The following is a 22,373-nucleotide window of genomic DNA, read 5'->3' as shown; positions in this document are numbered from 1 at the left end:
CCTCCGACTGAGATGCGCTCGGGGCATCCCCTGTGCTCGGGGCTGACAGTTGGGAAGCATGCTGCATGCCGTCCCCAGCTGGAAAAGTGTTTCATCGTGGAAGCCGAATTCCACGACCTCGTCGTGGAACTGCGCCTCGGACGTGGACATGCTGAGAACGATGATCAAAGGTGAGTGGACCCGCGATTACAGATGGCTTGATAGCAGGATCAGAACGGCGGACGCTGGGAGACTGAATGGCTTGATGGCAGGAACAGGGCAGCAGATGGTGAGAGACTTGAAAAAATAGTAGGGGTGTCACAATATATCGTCCCACGAAATTTCGCGATAGTAAAACGTCACGATATGTATCGTTGAGATGAAATCTCATATCGTGATTTTTTTTTTTTTTTTTTTTTTTTTTTTTTTCAAAAATAGACAAAGAAACGTCTTTGTTTGTTGAAGTTCAATGTGTGGAAAGTAGTTCAGTTGAACAAGTCTCTGAAGAGACACATGAGAAGTTATACAGGAGAGAAACCATTCAATTGAGTTTCTGGCAAAACGGTTTACTTGACAGGAAAAACTGAAGATGCATAAAAAATAGACTAAGAAAAGTCTTGTTGTTTGAGTTTGAAGAAAAACTGAAGATGCATAATGAGAATTTATACTGCTGAGAAACCTTTTAGTTCAAAGTAAATCTAAGTGACGGTGTAACTCATTCTATTTCAAGATAAGCCTTATCTCCAATCTCATGTTTTTTCTAGTTGTTATTGTAATAACAATTTCCCACAACAGCATGTTTTGTATTTGTGCATTTCAAATAAAATACTACTTTTCCAGTCATATATTGTCATTATTCAAGTTTAAAAAAATATTGTTAAAATCGTATCGTATCGTATCGTTATCGTGAACCCAGTATCGTGATACGTATCGTATCGTGAACTGAGTGTATCGTGACACCCCTAAAAAATAGTGAAACACGCTCCAGAGAAGACGATCGGCCTAGGTACAGCCACCACTAAGGTGAACGGTCAGGCAGAGGCTGATGACGCGCTGACCATGGCTATATATACTGCCACGTCATACACAGAAAGAAAGAAAAACAAAACAAAACAAACATATAATCCACATTCCAATACTACAGCATGACACTACCAGCCGCGTAAAGTGCTTATGTGCTTCTAAGAGATGTGCATGGGATCCCACGCAAAGGGTCCATGAGAAGTCAGTTAGGTGAGTTACATATTGCTATTAAAGCAGAATTTCGTTTTTTTTTAACGTGGAGCCCTCTCCTCACATTAATTATTATCTGACAACTCACCCAGTGTTCTCCGCAGCATTTTTGTCCGTTTTAGGCGTTGTTTTGAGATCAATAGTGTCCAAGCCAGTCCTAGAATGGAGCTCCGTGGGGGCCACGTGGCAGCATGCTTTTCATCCATGTAAATAGACAGTTTTATTCCCGTTATTCTCATCAAGTCAGTCCACAGGCCAGCGGCAGGAAAGTCTCGCGGGACTTGACGAGAGTTGTGTCTCACTGACCCGACAGGCGAAAATGGGATGCCTGTAACTACCGCTGAAAAGAGCCCGGGGGAGAATAGCAGTCTGATCGTTATTTAGGGATCAGTTTATGACGATATGCGTCAAAAACGGGAATAAAACTGTCTATTTACATGGATGAAAAGCACGCTGCCACGTGGCCCCCACGGAGCTCCATTTGTACCACCAACTCTTACGAGAGTTGGTGACACTGACCCGAAATGAGGAAATGGGATCCCAGTAAAGACTGCTGTAAATAGCCCGGGGGTGAATAGCAGTCTGATGTTTCTTTAGGGCTCATATAATGACGATATGGGTAGAACACGGGAATAAAACTGTCTATTTACATGGAGGAAGAGCACGCTGCCATGTGGCCCCGACGGAGCTCATTCAAGGACTGGCTTGGAGTACTATTTCAATCACAACAACGCCTACGACGGTCCAAATCACTGCGGAGAACACTGGGTGAGTCGTCAGATAATAATTAATGTGAGGAGAGGGCTCCAGGTAAAAAAAAAACGAAATTCTCCCACAAGGGCCAGAAGAGGGGTCGACTGACCCCTAGTCATTTGAATGAGAGGCTGTGCATTTGCACCTCTTGTGTGGAGTCTCCCTGTCAATTCTATTCAAATGCGAAATGAATTCTATTCAAATGCTAAATGTACTGGCCGGGGAGAGGGGAGGTGTCTCTGCTATCATGGCAAATTTGTCCTCCACAAGGCCGGCAGCCCTTGTGCTCTTGTCATCAAAGCGTAGATAGCGCATGATATCGGTCTGATTTTGAAAATGTATGAGCACAGGGTCGTACAACAGACATATTTAGGAAAAGTCAAGAAAGTAGGGATTTGGAACTCGATCGAGTGCAAAGATATATTTTATTTTAACTCACAGGGGTCACGTGGCCTCTTTGACGGCCCTTCTAGTGTTAAAGAGCATTGAGCCGTTTTCTCCACTCTCTGTTCCCAACCAGCCCATCTTCCATCCAACAGTTGTAAAGTGTTTTCCGATGTTGGTTGTTTTATTTATTTGCTGATGCAGTGGTTTGTGATGCAGTGGTTTGTGATGCAGTGGTTTATGATGCAGTGGTTTGTGATGCAGTGGTTTGTGATGCAGTGGTTTGTGATGCAGTGGTTTATGAGGGGTTGATGCAGTGGTTTGTGAGACCCTTTTAATTCCTGCTCCTGGTGTGTGTGTGTGTGTGTGTGTGTGTGTGTGTGTGTGTGCTCACCCTCCACAGTCTGACCAGGATCCAGTTGGTCTGAGCCCAGGGTCTCTGTTCATAAGGAGCCAGCAGGTTCCTCATCATGGCAACACGTCTGAAAACACACAAACAGACATCAGTACAAGTCACAATGGGCACTCGCTCACTGCCCACAAGGAGTCCATCCATCCCCTCCTTTCTTAGGAGCTGTATGTTCCCTTTTTCTGTCGGCACCCAGGAAAGTGTGTGCTCCTGAACTCATGTATGAATATACATACATACATACATACATACATACATACATACATACATACAGACGTACGTGCGTGTGTGTGTTTGTGTTGTGAGTGAAAACTATTGATTGATTGTTGATCATTATTGTCTGTGTTCAGTGTTGGTGAGTGGCCCTTCCCCATCTGAGAAATGCTGTGATTCCAAAAACCTCATTAAAAACATCATTAAGATCATTTCTGCTTGCTATGCTTCAAAGGCCTGTAGGCATGTGAGGGAGTGAAATAGATAACGTCCAGGTCTGCCTGACCAGAGTGAGAGTTGAATCCTCCTTTGTGAGCTGATGGAACTTTACAGCAGACTCCAGAGGGTGGGGGTCAGCCACTGCTCATTAGAAGATATATGAGTTTGCTCTACTGCTCACTTCTTCTGAAACCTCCAGTGGGTTAGGGTTAGGGTGTGACTCTCTGTATACAGACGGACCATTTCTTGGAAATAAATCCTCCTTTGTTCATCTCAACGAGCGACTGATTATTGTTTCAAACAACAAGCATTTTTTGGCATTACAGTGTATGTGTGTGTGTATATATAAATATATATATGCATATATATATAGTAGTAAAATATGCCTTGTTAGCATATATATAATGCTAACAAGGCATATTTTACTAGTTGGTTTGACAACTGCAAAATAAAAAATAAATAAATAAAATATATATATTTATATATATTAGGGCTGTCAGCGTTAACGCGTTACGCACGCCGATCATAACGCGTTTTTTTTAGTCAAGCCGTTCGGTTTCCTGTCTCCTGCTTGTGCAGGCAGGCATGGAAGAGAACGACAGCAATACGCTTTTAAATGGATCGTTTTACTTCCCAAATGGCACAGTGGATAAGTCAAGAGCCGTAGTTTGCACCTTGTGAAAAACGGAATTAAAATATCACCGAAGTACATCGAGTTTGAGGCGAGCGATCACCTGAAAGTAGCTAGCAGCCAGCTAGCAGCCAGCTAGCTAGCGTGAGACTCCTCACTCATTCTTCCTTCAGAGTCTCGGATGCGCGGCTCCTCTAACCACTGGGAGGTCGGCTCCAATGGCTTCACGCGATATACACATTATCAATACACAGTTTCCAATACCGAGCCATTATTCACATGCAAGTGCCAAAGTTTTTAGCTCAGATACAGCCTTCTTCGGCTGTGTCATTTTGGGTTTCGACTGCTCCACAGCGCCGCCGCCGAAAGTATCGGTTTTGGAGTGTTTACAATTATTGTGCATTTATTTTCTATTCAAGATGCATTTTGTAGACATTTTGTGACCTCCTGTCTACATTGCACTTCTATTGAATTGAAAAATTCAATAGAAGAAAATTAAATCTAAAATTCAAGATCACAAAGTACATTTATTTGCATTAATTTGATTCCCAATCACGACACACTGGTAATAATTATTAATATCTAATAAAAAATGCTTTGCAATGCAAAATAATAGCATTTTAAACATGCGATACAAAGACGCGATTAATCGCGATTAATTATAGTTAATTGCACAATTAATCGCGATTAAGAAAATTAATCGTTTGACAGCCCTAATATATATATGTGTGTGTATATATATATAAATATATTTAATATTTTTTCTTTCTTTTGCAGTTTTTGCAGTCAAACCACCTAGTAAAATGTGCCTTGTTAGCATTTTTCTCAGGTGTTCCCAAATTTCTCAGCATTTATGTATCTGCTATATGTAATTGTACATTTGGTGGAGCCACTTCTGTAATGAAAGATCCTTCAGTGCTGAGGATGTGAAGAGACTGAATCACTGTGACGTTGTGTTAACAACAACAGGTACTTCCGGGGAGGTCACGTGGTACACCCACCCAAGATGGTCGCATAGGAGAAGAGGGGGGCTCAGCCAACTCGTTAATACTCTCAGAAAAATTTATAATATGATCGTATAGTATCGTTGGTCCTATGCATGGAGTTTGTGTGACGGAAGATGACTACAAACCATTATTTTACTTGCACCGAGGCTCAAAACCAGCGAAAGACCACTGAAAGCCGACCTGGAGCAACGACAAAGATGGCGGAGAAGGCTAACGATAGCGATGATATCCCTCCGGCTAATGTGGCTAGAGAGCTGCAGGGCATCAGAGCCATTCTTGAAAACTTGGCTAAAGACATGTCAGGGGTGAAAAAACCTACGCTGAACCCACAAGTTTCATTTAGGCGTCCTTGTCAACTGGCAAAGCTGTTCACACCACCCACGCGGGTGTCACGCCGAAGCCACGCCGAAGCCACGCTCAAGCGATCATTCAGTCTCTATCGTCGTCTTCTATCTCACTACACTGTGGTGTGATGTGTGTGTGTGTGTGTGTGTGTGTGTCTTCTATCTCACTACACTGTGGTGTGATGTGTGTGTGTGTCAGTGGCGAACCGTGCCTATCAGAACCGGGCCTTCTATTCAGTTAATAAAAAATAATAAATAACAAATACAAATAATTTATTAGGGGGAAATTATTTTCTTTTCAATTTTTTTTTCTTTTTTCTTTAATTTAATTTTTATTTTATTCTTGGGTATTCAGTGAATACCTAGAAGGCCCTGACGGTTCGCCACTGGTGTGTGTGTGTGTGTGTCTCTTCTATCTCACTACACTGTGGTGTGTGTGTGTGTGTGTGTGTGTGTCTTCTATCTCACTACACTGTGGTGTGATGTGTGTGCGTGTGTCTCTTCTATCTCACTACACTGTGGTGTGTGTGTGTGTGTCTCTTCTATCTCACTACACTGTGATGTGTGTGTGTGTGTGTGTGTGTGTGTGTGTGTGTGTGTGTGTGTTCTATCTCACTACACTGTGGTGTGTGTGTGTGTGTGTGTGTGTGTGTGTGTGGGTCTTCTATCTCACTACACTGTGGTGTGTGTGTGTGTGTGTGTGTGTGTGTGTGTGTGTGTGTCTTCTATCTCACTACACTGTGGTGTGATGTGACAAAACCTAATGAAACACTTTGACTGGAAGAAGGCGCCCAAACATGGATTGGAAGAGATAAAAGCAGCATCTATTGAATTTCAGAGTCATCTGGTGCCACATATCTTATATCCACTGTGTTAATACCTTTTAACTGCTTTACTAACAAATGTAACAGGTTTGAATTGATATTATGTATAAGAGAGTAGTGGTGGGATTTGACCCAACCAGATGTCAGAAGAGCAGTTTGGAACTGCTGTTCTATTTAGATCTAGAAATTGTTTTACTCTTTCTGTACGACAGAAACTTGCTGCTCAACTTATTTTACCTTTTTTTGACTATGCTGATGTTATTTATCAAAATGCATCTAAAACTAACCTTCAACCTCTGAATACAGCATACAATAACTTATGTAGATTTTCACTTGGTTGTTCCTTCACTACTCATCACTGTACAATGTACAATTCACTCAAGTGGCCGTCACTCAGTACAAGAAGACACATTCACTGGCTGCAACTCATTTTCAAATGCATACATTTTAATTATCCTCATTATTTACAGCAATTTCTGGTTCCTTACTCAACACCATATCAACTTAGACACTCCTCACAATATTATTTCTTCATCCCTTCAGTTAGGAGAACAATTGGTAAAAGAGCATTTATGTTTAAAGCCCCTTCAGACTGGAATAAATTACCCCCAAACATAAGAACCATCACATCATTTTACCTGTTTAAGAAAGGTTTATCTTCTTGTTTTGAGTTGACGTGCTCCTGCTTCTGATGAGGTTTGATAAGATTGTGTTGCCTATTAATATTTATGATTATGAATATGTATATCTAATATATATGTATTAGTATATATAGTATGTATATGTATGTGTGTATATATATATATATATATATATATGTGTATATATATGTATGTATATGCATGGTGTGTATATGTATGTATGTGTATCTGTATATCATACATGTTTAAATGTATGTTTATGGTTATATGATATATGCTTCTGCATGTGCTACATAGTTCACTTCATAAAATATACTGCTTGTGTATTATATTTATTATATATATATATTTATACTATATTAATGGTATTGATTATTATATATAATATTATAAATATATAAATATTATATAATTATATTATATTATATTATATTATATTATATTGATTGTATTGATGGTATTAATTATTATATATAGTATTATAAATATATAAGTATTATATAATTATATTAAGTATGAATTATTCTGCTATATTTGTTGTAGTGTAGTGTCCTGTCCTGTTGTTTTATCATTTTGTTATTATTTTTTTATTTTTTTGTTTTGTCTGTCTTGTTTCCCTTGAATTGTAACCTGACTTGTTGTTTTGTATCTTAGGACCCCCTCGAAAACGAGATGATTCATCTCAAGGGGTTTTTCCTAAATAAATCAATTTGAACAGAAGACAGAGAGACAGACAGACAAGAGAGAGAGAGAGAGAGACACAGACAGGCACAGAGAGAGAGAGAGAGAGAGAGAGAGAGAGAGAGAGAGAGAGAGAGAGAGAGAGAGAGAGACAAAATCTAGAGCAATACTCTTTCTCTCCGGGAGGCTTAATTAATTAAGTTTGCCACTAAACATTAATGGGACCACTGAGCCCAGAACATGAGAGAATAGACTACTTGCACAACTCCACTACTTCCTGAAATGAGTAGGGCATCTTGGTTTCCTGTCCTACACCATTGGATGAACTGATTAATGTCAGGTGTACCTGATCACTGTTGTTGTGACTGCAGCAGTCAGGTACACCTGACATTAATCAGTTCATCCAATAGTGTAGGACAGGAAACCAAGATGCCCTACTCATTTCAGGAAGTAGTGGAGTTGTGCAAGTAGTCTATAGCATGACAACATCTAATGAGAAGACCCTGCCTATGCCTGTGAGTCCAGTGTTTTTCCTGTATAGAGGAATTGTTGGCGCCCCCTAAAGACCGGACCGATCATACTTACTGTACGTAGACACCACCCGCCCCCCTCCTCCCCCGCAAAAAATGACCGATTCTGTGCCAGGAAAAACCCTGGAGTATAAGCAATGACTGTCGAGCCTGTCCAATCAGAGAGCGTGGCTAATAACCAATGAGCAAAGGAGGCCAAGAACTCACTGTTCCTCTGGAATCCTCTCCACCGCCCTGAGGGATTGTGGGTAGCAGACGTAACTGGCCAGCGCCTGCATCAGAGAGTCTTTAATATCTGAGAGGGAGAGGGAGGAGAGAAGGTACAAGAAAGAAAAGAAAGGGACGAGACACACAGACTTTTATTTTTTCCTTTTTTTAGATTTTTCTCCCATTTTCTCCCCAATTGTACTTGGCCATTACTCCACCCCCTCTGCCGATCTTTACCTCAACACTACCCAGATGCCCCCTGGTGGTAGGCGAGTGCTTTTACCTCTACACTACCCAGATGCCCCCTGGTGGTAGGCGAGTGCTTTTACCTCAACACTACCCAGATGCCCCCTGGTGCTAGGCGAGTGCTTTTACCTCTACACTACCCAGATGCCCCCTGGTGGTAGGCGAGTGCTTTTACCTCAACACTACCCAGATGCCCCCTGGTGGTAGGTGAGTGCTTTTACCTCAACACTACCCAGATGCCCCCTGGTGGTAGGCGAGTGCTTTTACCTCAACACTACCCAGATGCCCCCTGGTGGTAGGTGAGTGCTTTTACCTCAACACTTCCCAGATGCCCCCTGGTGGTAGGCGAGTGCTTTTACCTCTACACTACCCAGATGCCCCCTGGTGGTAGGCGAGTGCTTTTACCTCTACACTACCCAGATGCCCCCTGGTGGTAGGCGAGTGCTTTTACCTCTACACTACCCAGATGCCCCCTGGTGGTAGGCGAGTGCTTTTACCTCTACACTACCCAGATGCCCCCTGGTGGTAGGCGAGTGCTTTTACCTCTACACTACCCAGATGCCCCCTAGTGGTAGGCAAGTGCTTTAACCTCAACACTACCCAGATGCCCCCTGGTGGTAGGCGAGTGCTTTTACCTCTACACTACCCAGATGCCCAGAGACAGACAGTTATGAGCCAAAAACACACACAGAGGCAAAGAAAAAAGAAGATAAGCAAATAAATTACTCAGAACCGGGGTTATTCAGAGTTGTGCTTTTTATATAAACTAGAACTAGTATCCACAGAACACTCCTCCACTCATGTGTATATTGTATATATTTGATTTGATTGCACTTGCAACATTGTGATTGTCTTTAGTTATCTTTCCTACTTCTTTATCTCTGTATATTGACCTGACCGCTATTCATAGCTTTCAAGGGGCGTTACGTGCTGCCGGGAACGCCCACCTGGTGGTCAAAAAAAAACTTGTTCATTCCGTTGCCTGCGAGTCGACTCACGCTGTTTGTTCAGCCAAAGTGCCGGATAGCCTACCTGTTGTGCTATCGGTTGCACTAAACCGACGAGGAGACACGCCTGGCTTGTGTTTTACAGAATCCCGTCGGAGAAAGAAAGGAGAAGGTTGTGGATTTGTGCGACGTGGTTCAGTCGCTGGGGGCAACATTTTTTTGCTTTTTTTTCTACCATCAAAGTACACACGTCTTTGCTCTTTGCGGCCAACATTTCATCAAAGGTAAGCTCAAGTAACGTTAACGGGGTATTAATCATTATTGTAACGTTACTTGAGCTTACCTTTGATGAAATGTTGGCCGCAAAGAGCAAAGACGTGTGTACTTTGATGGTAGAAAAAAAAGCAATTTTTTCCCCCCTGCCCAGCGACTGAACCGCGTCGCACAAATCCACAACCTTCTCCTTTCTTTCTCCGACGGGATTCTGTAAAGCACAAGCCAGGCGTGTCTCCTCGTCGGTTTAGTGCAACCGATAGCACAACAGGTAGGCTATGCGGCACTTTGGCTGAACAAACAGCGTGAGTCGACTCGCAGGCAACGGAATCAACAAGTTTTTTTTTGACCGCCAGGTGGGCGTTCCCGGCAGCACGTAACGCCCCTTGAAAGCTATGAATAGAGGGTATGCACACCCACTGGAACACGCCCCCTCAATCGGGAACGAGTGTCAAAATGAGTGTCAAATTCCTCCCTGAGCAGCAGGTGTCAGTTATCTAGGCTGATTACTGCATTCAAGCTCAGTCTTGCTGTGACTCAGTGGGCGTGACCCCACAGTGACTTCTACCTCTGTGACATCACATGCATACCCTCTATACAGACACTAAGACAAATTCCTCGTATATAACTTGCATACTGTGGCAATAAAAGTTATTTTGATTCTGATTCTGAGGACGACCGCACCGCGGATATATGCCTCCGCCAACAGGTGAGCGGTCGACATCCATGTCTGTCCAGACTTTGACGTTTGAGCCAAATGTGAAGAAATTCCGTCAAGGTGTTACTGAGATACGGCGTTACCGAGCTTGAAAATGGTGTTCGTGAGGTCACAGTGACCTTGACCTTTGACCACCAAAATGGAATCAGTTCATCATTGAGTCCAAGTGGACGTTTGAGGCAAATTAGATGAAATTCTGTCAAGGCATTTGTGTGAAATCACGTTAACGAGCATGAAACGAGCGGTCGTGATGTCACAGTGACCTTGAACTTTGACCACCAAAATCTAATCAGTTCATCCTTGAGTCCAAGTGGACGTTTGAGTGATAAGAGACTATGCTCAAGTTGGAGGCATAGAGGCAGGAAATGCAATGCATAAAATATCTCTGTACGCAGACGACGTGATAGCATATATATCAGACCCAGTGAACACGGTACCAAAACTGATGGATTGTATAATACAATTTGGGCGCCTCTCTGGGTATAAGATAAATGTAAGCAAAACGGAGGCCTTATCTCTAAATGGACTCATCTCCTCTAACACGAAGGCATCGTTTCCATTTAAATGGCCCAAAAAATATTTTGGAACCACCATAACAGCTGACAGACAAATTGTATGAAGCCAACTACAAAAAGCTGATGGACAAAATTTGAATTGACCTTGATCGCTGGACCGTGTTGCCCCTCACACTGGTCAGAAGAATAGAGTCCACAATGGATGAAGATTTTACCAAGACTATTGTTTCAATTCCAAACACTTCCTCTTACACCTCCAGAGTCTATGTTTACTCTGTTAGATCGCCCTATTTCTAGATTTATATGGCAAGGCAGACGCCCAAGAGTAAGATATAAAGTGTTACAACTGCCTAAACCTTTAGGAGGATGGGGGCTCCCGAATTTTAGAAACTATTGGTTGGCTTTACAACTAAGAGCAATGACTGTATGGATGGCAGACAAGATTGATACAAGGTGGCGTCGAGCAGGCGAAGATGGCGAGTTCTGCCTCCGGCTGAAGGGTAATTTTGTAGGCCTTAATTAGCACCGTATGCAGCATGTTGTAATATTGAATGTTGATGTATGCTTTTTCTTTTCTTTTCTTGTGTCTGAGCCTGTTTGTTTGTCTTGTTTTGTTTGTGTTCTGACAAAAAATTTATATAAAATATGAAAAAAAAAAGAAAAAAAAGAAAGGCATATCCATCCAGGCTCCATCATTACAGCACACACTCAACATGAGTCTTTGAGTGTGGTTGTGTGTCTCACCTGTTCCGACAATGCGTGGGTCTGCAAAGTGCTTAGCGAGGATAGCAGCTAGTTGAGTCAGGGTTTCTTCGTAGCCTGAAGGTATTAAAAAAATCACACTCAGGTGCTGAAGTAAGCGGTGCAGACATCAGGTACTATGACAGGCACTAAGATAAGATCACAGTTAAGACTTCTTAGGTGACTGACTACATCTTAGGTGACTACATCTTCGGTGACTACAGCACAATGACCTGATGACATCACAGTCGAGCAATTGCGTGACATCATTTCCAGTTGAGTGACATCACTTCGCACACACACACACACTTCCTTGTTGCCTCGATCCAAACTCAAATCCAGACCCAAATCTCGGGTGACATCACAGTTGAAACAATTGCAAATACATTAAACACACACACACACACACACACACACACACACACACACACACCTGACTGACATCACTTCCATCACAAATTGTGACTACGGTAATACTAATATAAGATCACAGTTGCTCGAGTGACATCACACTTTACTTGAGCAATCGCAAATGCATTCAATATTTGCTCGAGTGACATCACTGGTGACATCAGAACTGCTAATGCCATGCTAATCCCATGGAGTTTTTGGGAAAACCATGCCGGTTTTTTGCATGCAGTAGCCTATAAATGTGCTATTTTTGCCTTCTATTTGAATAGTTCTGCATACTTGGGTCCATAAAAAGTCTTGGAATGACATAATTCAATGAACCCAATTGTATTCATATGTGATGGATGGTGTTAGTCCCCTTAGCCATTTCATTGTAGTGAATCTTTTTCCCGAAAATGTATCAAATTACTTTTTTTTGTTAGTACATTGTGCCTTACATGTTTCTGTAGTATGTGTGTTGAGCCTGCCTTACATGTTTCTGTAGTATGTGTGTTGAGCCTGTACTTTAGCAATAAATTCATGCTAATCTAATCTGTGGTCTTTATTGGCCATAGTGATTTTTTATTTTTTACATGCAAATTGGAAGGAGGCCGGCACTTCAAGTGTGGTCACCCAGGGGGATCAATCACCTTGTATTAATCTGGGCCTGACTGTACTGTATGTCACTTTATTTTGTACAAATAATCATGAGAGCAGTGCCCTTTTTTTCACTTGAGCACCTGCCTGCAGTGGGTTCCATAATGACGCGTCTCTCTCGTCTTTCGCTCGCCCAGCTTCACGCATTACAGTATGTGCACTTTTTTTGTGGAAAAACAATGTCACATAAATTATTAATCAAACTACCAGTATACTCTTGATATATCTTAAAACATGTTTGGAGGGGATCTTTTAACTTTAATCATCTTCAAATTATATTCATATGATGTGAGTTTCAGTTAGATTTGCACAGAAACAGCCGGTAGAAATAATTTTATAGTCTATTACAAATTCAGAGCATGTACTTTTTGTACTTTTACTTAAAGTGTAACTTACCCCCAAAATGTGAAAAATTGTTTTTTCCCCCCATGTGATTACTGTAGTTCATGCGGCGGGAGCCCTTCAAGAGCAATGCATCCATGGGTATTGCCTACTGTGGCTAATATTAGCCGCTAGTTAGTTATGTTACATGGCAGTAAAACGCCACTGAATGACCAAATTGATATAACTTTTAACCATTTCGAGTAACACTGTTTCCATACGGATCACCAGCGTTAGTTTGTTGTTTATAACGTGGCTATATTCATAACGGTTTCTTTGATATCTATCTCAGATACACTGAAAATACTGGGAGGCGGGCCAAAGCGTCTCTGTCGATGATTTGATTTGACAGTTCTGGGCACTGGCGTTGGCGTTGGCCAATCCTGGCGTGTTCCACCCCCAATCGATTGTGTTCTGGCACAAAGCGAGTGGGTTTCAGGACAAAACAGTCTCGAGCCATTTACATTATCTTTAGAGCAATATTCCTGGAATGCAAGTTTAACTACACAGTTACATGTCCTCTGCATTCTACATCAAATGAAGACATTACCGGTTGTTTTATTTTGTATGTTACATACTTATTGGCCAAGTTATGTTAGTTTATGGGGGAGGAATTCTGCCAGCTAAAGAATCGAGTATAGGGGGCCATCTTGCCTGCAGAGTTTTCAAATCAAGTAGAATACCGTTTTGCAAGAAATCTGGGGACTGACCCCCCAGATATGTAACAAAACGGCATGCTGCTTGATTTGAAAAAACCTATGGGAAAAACCAAGAAGTGACCATCCCCTCTTGTCTCACTATACTCTTTGGCTGTGCTCAGGCCAGGAATTTTTTTCCGGAAATCGACGCCATGACAGTTTACCCACCGCCTCGAAAATAAATTATACGAGAGCTACAATATCTTTTTCTAAATATCAACAAGTAGCGAACGCTGGTGGCCTGTATGGAAACACCGTTGCCCAAAATGGTTGAAAGTTATATCAATTTGGTTATTCAGTGGCAAACTAGAAATTGACTCCCATTTGTGTGTATGTAGCGTGTCTAAGTATCGTTAAAAGAGCCTGGTGACGCGAGACTCGTTATCGCAGCACAGCAAAACAGTCAGGACAAACCCCCCCGCTCTCAACACGCTCATGTAATCACAATTGGAGATTTCTCCACGTTATTCCCATGTCCAACTTGTCATATAGACGCTATTTAGTCCCTTTTTAATTTTCGTTTCTCCCTTTTTCGTGATTCTTGTCAAAAGGTGTTGTACACCTCTGATTTTTCCTCTCGAGCGCGCAGAGCTGCATCGCGGCGGTAGAACATTCTCCCCCTCCCCCCTCCCCGGCTGGCGGCTGCTCACAGGCGAAACAACCTCCTGCCTCCTGCCAGTTCGGCTAGGACGCTCGCCCTCACAAAACAACAACAAACAAACAAAAATCGCTGGTGTGCGATTTTTCTGCACAATCAGTGTCTGAAATTGGATAGAGGATTGCGGGAATCCCGCATCTGTTTGCGCGAACTGCTGCATACGACTGGACAAGCCGCTTGTCACAGACAGGCGGGCAGAGCGTCAGTGCAGCAGCAGCAGCTCAGTAGCCTATAAGTCGGAGGTGAGTGTCACTTCACCTGCCTTCTCCTCCCCGTCAAAAGTGAACCAGGAAAATACATTTTAGGCTGTAGGCTGCTTTTGTCAAAAAGGGGCACAGAAGAGTCCTCCTCTCTCTCTTCTCTCTACACACAATCAAAGTGGTTGAGTGGTTCTCAATGTGGGGTCCGGTGACCACCAGTGGTCCTTGAGAGGATTCCAGGATTCTCTGTTATCTCTCAACCTAATATATATGGAATTCTGGACAAAATCATATCTAGGCTACATAAAAATAAAAAATAAATCAGATTTGCATCTAAGAGACCAAATCTCATCATATTAGGGGTGTCACGGTACATGTATTCGTCCTGTGAATTTACGGTACGACCCTCACGGTACCTCGTTTCACGGTACATGAAACGACACGACGAATACGTCAAATCCAGAAGCACCTAAATGCTGTTTGAACGGCATTGAATTGAATTTAATTAAACGCCACAGAAGAAGACACACCAAAACAACACAAGGGCCATAGAAATCCGCGTTCACAGAATGGGACGTTTTGTGGCGATAAGCTGTTTTGCAAATTCTGTCAACATCAAGCCAACGAGGTAAGCTTGCCAATGTAACGTTACGTAGCCGCGACAAAGTCCTTTATAGTTGCGCGTTGCGGCTAAAAGTTACATAACACTGACAAGGCTGTTAACTTGTAAACAAGCAACATACATCGCGTGGGATGAGTGATGCGGTCAAGCAGACATCTGCGGATGCAGACAGGCAAGCTGCGGTGAGGAAGAGGCGATGACTCCTTGTCATGTTCCAATAATCCATTAGATGACCGAACGTAATCATATTATGCTAAACAAACTCACATCCAATAACGTTAAGGCGCTGACAGGGTTCTTTCCCGTACTTAACGGGGAAAGTGAAACCCACCCCGTTGTCTGTCAGACAGTGGGGGTATCTTTCAACAGGGGTAAAGAAGTTTTTCTTCTTCTGCCGTTTTATTCTTCTTCTGAACATGTAGGTATTTTGACGTTGACTAAAGAAACACTGCCGCCTAGTGGCCGCTTTTAGATAGGATTCCAAATTAGTGCTTACATCAAACGCAAATGCTACATAAAACAAATACAACAGGGGGAGGGGTTGGTGGGAGTATTAGGCTACTCCACACATGCGCTCGGTTTACAAACTTGTGTACAATAAAGATTTAAAGTGGGGGGAAATGCCTTTGCCCTGTCAAACAGCTGGAATACAGACATCTGAGAGGGAGGCGCACCCCACACTTTGAAAATCACTGCTCTAGAGTAAAACCTTTTTGTGTGGATTGCCTAGATCTTATTAAATAGTGGACATTTATTCATTCCCACATATTAGACACTATTTCTGATGGTAAAAATAGCGTAAAAAGCAGGATTCAGACATATTCAAAGGGAAAAAAACAGAATTTGGGATTTGTTGCTTTTTTCCCCATTTTCGTACCGTGCCGTATTCGTACCGAACCGTGACCCCAAAACCGAGGTACGTACCGAACCGTGACTTTTGTGTACCGTGACACCCCTACATCATATGGGGGTCCATTGCCCCAATGTGAACTAAATTAGGGCTCCTTAGTGTTTTTCCATCTTGCCTAGTTGTATAGGCTTTGGAGATGCACCAGATGCACGTGCTAACCCCACTGTGACGTCAGGATGTACCAAATATCCCATTCATTTTAGGGCACAAAAGAAAGCAGTGTTCAACCCATAGAGGGAACTTATGCGGCTGAAAATGATACAAATGGTACAATGGTAACAGTTTGGTCTCAAATGTGGAAATTTTGACCAGAATTCTTCACACACCACCCCCAAAGTCATATATATTGGTTAAAAGCTGAAAAAAGTGTTTTGGGGGTAAGTTACACTTTAAGGAAACAAGTTGACACAGTACTTTTTTTTACACAAGTAACTGTACTTCTCCTTAAAGTGTAACTAACCTCCAAAACACTTTTTTTCAGCTTTTAACCAATATATATGACTTTGGGGGTGATGTGTGAAGAATTCTGGTCAAAATTTCCACATTTGACACCAAACTGTTGCCATTTTACCATTTGTATCATTTTTCAGCAGCATACCTGGCATAAGCGCCCTCTTAGGGTCAAACACTGCTTTTTTTTTTTTTCTCAAATGAATGGGATATTTGACACGTCATGACGTCACGGTGACCCAAAGACTATGGGATTTCAAGATAATTACTCCCCTACCCCCCCTGTACCCTTTCGGCTCCTCAGAACTCCAAGCCTATTTCTATTGAAGTTTGCTCTTAAAATACTGAACCAAACGTCGTCAAAGTTGGCACATGTCTTAATTATAGTTAGTTTCCCGCTGAATGTGTCATTACTTTATTGATATCTTACCTGGATAAGCTCGAATGATGATGTTTATATTATCAGTCCGAGTTGCAAGCACTGTCTCCAGCCCAGGCAGGCGGGAGAGAGTCGTACTGTAACATGGACGAGCCCCAAGCTCCGCGGGCGCGCGCAGCAGGCCAGCAGCAGCTGGGCTCTCTGTGCTCTGAGAGCAGTCTGATATTTCCGCAAACAAATATGGTCGCAGTTTAGCGCACATGTAAAATATAACGCTATACTACGACGTGACAACGTGACAAAGCTTCTCTAAACACATCGGCTACTATATTTCCCTGCATACCTCCTACTGAGATTATATCGGTATTGATTTTGGACAGACTGAATGCGCGGAGGAGGAGGAGGAGAGATCTGCAGCTATGCCCTGAGTAGCCCTGAGAGACACTCGCCTCGCTCCGACTACTGTGCCCGTCTGTGAAAAGCGTCCTGTCCAGTCGCACCTTCGCAAACAGATGCAGGATTCCCTCAATCCTGTACCCAATCTCAGACTGTATTCTCTAAATCGCACACCAGCTATTTCTGTCTGTGTTTGTTTGTTGCTCCGTGAGGTTACGAGCGCCCCATGCATGCAGCAGGCTGTTTCGCCAGCCTGGGTCTGGCAGGAGGGACGAGGCGCAGCCTGCCCTGCACTGCGCTGAGAGGAAAACTTTTGCACAACTTTTAACAAGAATCACGAAAAGCCCCCAAACTAAAATGAAAAAGGGACTATATGGCAACTTGGACGAGGGAATGACGTAGAGAAATCTCGCATTGTGTTACCCCAGAACGGGGGGTTTGTTGTATTGTGCGGTGTGCTGCTGTAACGAGCCCATGTCACTTTGCTCTCGTAACGTAGTTTTGACACACTGCCATAGAGATACATGCAGAAAAATAATTAAATTTCTAGTTCGCCACTGAATTACCAAATTGATATATTTTTCAACCATTTTCAGATTTTCTGTTTCCATACAGACCAACAGCGTTGGCTAGTTGTTGATATTTATAAAGATATGGCCCCTCTCAAATAAATTATTTTTTGAGGCAGTAGGCAAACTGTAATGGCGTCGATTTCCGAAAAAGAATCTTGACTTCAACACAGCCAAAGAGTCCAGTATAGACAAGAGCATATGTCATTTCTTGGTTTTTTCCATAGGTATTTTCAAATCACTGTTCTAATACATATCTAGGGGGTTAGTCCCCCTTTAAGTAAAGAATGTGGGTACTTTTTCCCATCTCTGCTAGTTATACAGACAGATAGGGTTATTAGTGATAATAAGTACATAGTTACTCTATACCTGGTAGTTCTTCCATACTGTTTGCAGGGCTGAAGTAGTTCTTGAGTGCGCTGTATGCATTCATGGCTACATTGAGGTAGAACTCTGGAGCAAAGGCAAACAAGGAGCCGGTGTTGTCTGCATGTTCAATGGTCCGGATACACACACGGAGCAACCAGTACACATCCAACATCTTCTCCTACAGAGAGAAAGACATAGATGGAAACAGAAATACACCAAGGAAGAGCAAGGGATCAAGTGATACAGCGACAGCATGTAAAGACATACACATAAGTACACCAACACATACATTCCTAAATCACCTTTGAGTAGATGGTGGCGTTGATCCAGGCCAGTCTCCTACTGAGGTGGTTGAGCTTCTCAGCAAAAACCTTCTGACTTTTCTGGAGCTCGTCCAGAATGTCTGGTCTCTGGGGGAACAATGGAAAGCCATAGTTTACAGTCTTTTTTTCCTCCCATTTTCACCCCAATACTTGGCCACTTCCCCCCTGCTGTCCAGGTCATTGCTCTGCTGATCTGGGGAGAGTTGTAGAGCACATGCTTCCTCTGATACATGTACAGTCACCTGCCATGAGGAGTTTCACCGGCAGGACGTAGCACGAGGGAAGATCACACTACTCCCCCCAGTTCCCCTCCCACCAGAACAGGCCGACCAGAGGCAGCATTAGTGCGGCGACCAGGCCTCATACCCCATCGGCTTCCCACCCGCAGACACAGCCAATTGTGTCTGACTGACCAAGCCGGAAGTACCGCTGTGACTGCCGGGAATTGAACTCGGCTCTCCGCAGTGGTAGGCGAGTGCTTTTACCCCTTACATGTTAGAGATAGAGATTCTGGCACACATCCCAAGTTGTTTGCAGGGGTCATATTAGTCTATAACAGTTTAACAGGGGTCATATTAGTCTATAACTGTTGAGATATTCTCTCCTAAATGAAGCGCATACATATCTGAGGCAGGTCCTAGACTATCTACACTAGCCAGATGCCCCATTAGTGTACAGTCTTGATATGGCTGTTTTATTGAGGGCCTTACACATCATATAGGTAAAGAACACATGCTACATGCATCCAGGCGATCTCTATGCCTGTTACTGTAGGATAACAAAGTCCCTATGTTTGTTTGTTTTTTAATCTGAAGACAGATATATCTGTAATCATAAAAGATTAGCATAAAACAAACAAATAAATAAATAAATAAATAAATTCTACCATTCTTACCTCCATTTTATTCATCAATTCATGCAAGTATTAGTGAATATCGATGTATCCAACATTAGATAGTACTTTCACTGATAACGATAAATGTGATAAAGTGCCACTGAGCAAGGCACTTAACTCCAAGAAATCCCAAAGAAAGAGCATTATAACAAGCAAAGAAAATAATATTGAGCTCACTCTTGCAGGGCATCGTGCTATCTTCTCCTCCGTGTCCTTCAGTGCCACAGCGTACTCATGGACATCATCTGACACCACCACCATCTGGGAGGGCAAAGAGAGACACAGGCCACATTTATACAACGCTCTGCATAAACAGCATGTGTTGCGTCGTGGCCTTTGGTTCCGCGTTTATACGGTACAACAGCGTTGTGGTAACGATCTGCGTGTCGACCGGAGCCACAAATGTAAGTCAGTAATGCTGATGAGTGTTGGGCAAGTTACTTCCAAAATGTAATATACTACACATTACTAGTTACTTTCATTTCATTTTAAAGTAATAAGTTACCTTACAATAGAGTAACTGTGTAGAGTAACTCGTTACTTATTACACTACTTTTGCATTACTTTCACCAAAATAACAGCAGTAGCAGAATGACATCGCCGCCCTGGAACATCCCGACAAATAATTTAAACCGTTTTTGAAGTCAGAGTAAATTGTCGAAAATTCTAAATGTTATCCTTTTTCTTTGTTATTGTCGTCTATGGTTATTTGTATAAAAACACACAATTTGATTAGGAAATAATTGTATCTTCATTTAAATATATATATATGCTTTGATAAAAAGAAATGTAACTCAATTTGTAACTTGTGTTACTTGACAAAGTAACTGGTATATTACTCTCCCATACGCTCTCTCCTCCCCCACATTTCCCATTCTCTCCCCACCTCCTCCCTCCCCTCTTCTCCCCCACACACCCCCCCCGCTCCCCCTTCCCCTCTCCTGCTCTCTCCTCTTGCTCCTTCCCCACCTCCTATACTCTCCAACATTTCCCATTCCCTCCCCACCCCATCACTCTCTCACACTCCCCCTGCTCTCCTCCCTTCTCCTGCTCTCTCCTCTGCTCTATCCTATATTTCTATATTTTCTATATTTCTAGGTCAGCTAGAATTAGCTAGACAGATTCTCTGTGAAGCCCTCTGAGACATGCTTGTGAATTAGGGCTATATAAATAAACTTGACTTGACTTGACTGAAATCCTATTAGTAATAAGTTGCTGAGTTACTGCTAAAAGTAATATATTACATGTAATATGTTACTTTTGCAATAAGTTACCCCCAACACTGATGCAAATACACTGCTACAGATTGAGTGCTGGCCCAAGCCTTTATGGGGCCCTAAGCAGAATTTGATTTGCGGGCCCCCACCACCTAGGTGCTGCCAAAACTATTGACTATTGTCAATGCTTGATCACTCGTACATGTCAATCTAACACATAGTTGTTTTGCCATGTGTGTGTGTGTGTGTGTGTGTGTGTGTGTGTGTGTGTGTGTGTGTGTGTGTGTGTGTGTGCGTGCGTGCGTGTGTGTGTATCGCCCAGGCGCCTATCTGTAATGGAAACCTACCATGAATGTGACACCAGCTCTGACAGAGGTATGGGAATTGATTAAAACACTAAGATTAACTAGCCAGTCTGTACACAATATTGTGTTTTTGTAATATTGACATAATATAATAAATTATATTGCGAGAAAAAAATCAAATGCTCTTGGGGCCCTAAGCAGGTGCTTAGTTTGCTTATGCCTAGGGCTGGCCTTAAAGAATAAAAACTCAGTAAAGTCCTTTAAAAAATACCTTGCGTTATCATGAGAGCGGCCTTATTGTCGATGATATTGCCTTGGTGATGTGTGTGCAAAGCGTGTATAGCCTATAATTGATTATTTGCAACAATGAAATTTTGTAGCCTATATGCGTCTGGTCTGTGTAAGACTTCAGCACACTGCCTGGAGCACTATATTAGGTGGACCCCCGACGGGGTAGGCTATTTTGCACACTGAGACCCCTCCATCTCCGGGAACCTCTAACCATCTCCCAACTCCCTTATAACCTATTTATTAAATTTCAAAACCCACCAAAACGGTGGACTTCAAAACTGTGGACAAACGTTACTATTTCACAATTTTCTGAGACTGGGCTGTGTGTGTTGGTTATTCACACAACCGCAAGAGGTCGCTTAACTTTAAAACTTGATTTTAGGTCATATGTACTCTTGTTGGAGGACCGCCTGCTTTAAAGATATGCTAATTGCTCATAAGTTTCAAAGCAGCTGTTTGTTACAAGCCTGTCGCTTGTCTGGTTTCACTTTTGAATCAGAACAAAGGGGTCGTTAATTTGAAACGTAGACAAAGCAACAGCCCGTTCTTGGTAAGGTTCAGATGCTGGAAAATGAAACATTCTGTTTTTGATACATGAACATGACACATTACAAACGGCTTTGAATCAACCTCAAGTCTGCCTGCATAGTTATCAGCTAACAGGATGGCCATATTATAGTATGAGCACTTTTGCTAATGTAAATGTTCTCAGTAATCTTACTGGTCACTTGGCACAAGGTTGGGGTGCTCTGTTACTCAACTCTTACTGGAGTGAGTGGAACATTCTCTAACCTTGGGAGGGAGCTGGATTCGTGCGAGATTACAATCACACGGCAAATCAATTTTGACACACTCCAATCTATTGGTTTGAATCTGAACCATCAGTGGTTCACACCAATCCGCTTCCAGAGGCAGCTACTGTATGGGCAGGCTTTGGTGTGACACCAGTGAGAGCAAGCCCGTGATAGACAGATGGTTCATCCAATCACCTGCCAGCTATTTTTCGAAAGTGGCTGGCCCTTTGAAACGGTTTCCCCAAGCGGCTCTTTCCAAGTAAGTAAGTAAGTAAATGTTATTTGTATAGCACTTCTCACAGAGAAAACTCACAAAGTGCTTCACAGGATTAAAATACAAAACAACCAACCAACCAATGCTTGTTGTGTCTCTT

The 22,373-nt window shown here is 42.6% G+C and overlaps 1 protein-coding gene across 1 annotated transcript in view; it reads right to left on the bottom strand.

Moving 5' to 3' along the window:
* Window positions 1-22,373, bottom strand: part of LOC310771034 (E3 ubiquitin-protein ligase RNF123-like) — a gene marked incomplete at its 3' end in the record, with an annotated part of 155,599 nt that overhangs the window by 40,003 nt on the left and 93,223 nt on the right. Inside the window, exons 24-29 of the mRNA XM_083663714.1 lie at window positions 19,570-19,653; window positions 18,477-18,584; window positions 18,175-18,352; window positions 11,499-11,573; window positions 8,056-8,143; window positions 2,744-2,831 (exon numbers count right to left, since the gene is read on the bottom strand). Coding sequence (XP_083519840.1) covers window positions 2,744-2,831; window positions 8,056-8,143; window positions 11,499-11,573; window positions 18,175-18,352; window positions 18,477-18,584; window positions 19,570-19,653 — 621 coding nt within the window. The remainder of the gene's footprint in view (window positions 1-2,743; window positions 2,832-8,055; window positions 8,144-11,498; window positions 11,574-18,174; window positions 18,353-18,476; window positions 18,585-19,569; window positions 19,654-22,373) is intronic.

This window comes from Poromitra crassiceps (genome assembly GCF_964638095.1).
Source record: "Poromitra crassiceps genome assembly, contig: HAP1_SCAFFOLD_315, whole genome shotgun sequence".
In the NCBI taxonomy this organism is placed as follows: domain Eukaryota; kingdom Metazoa; phylum Chordata; class Actinopteri; order Beryciformes; family Melamphaidae; genus Poromitra; species Poromitra crassiceps.
The sequence above is the reverse complement of the archived record's forward strand: the minus strand, read 5'-3'. Positions and strand labels throughout refer to the sequence as shown.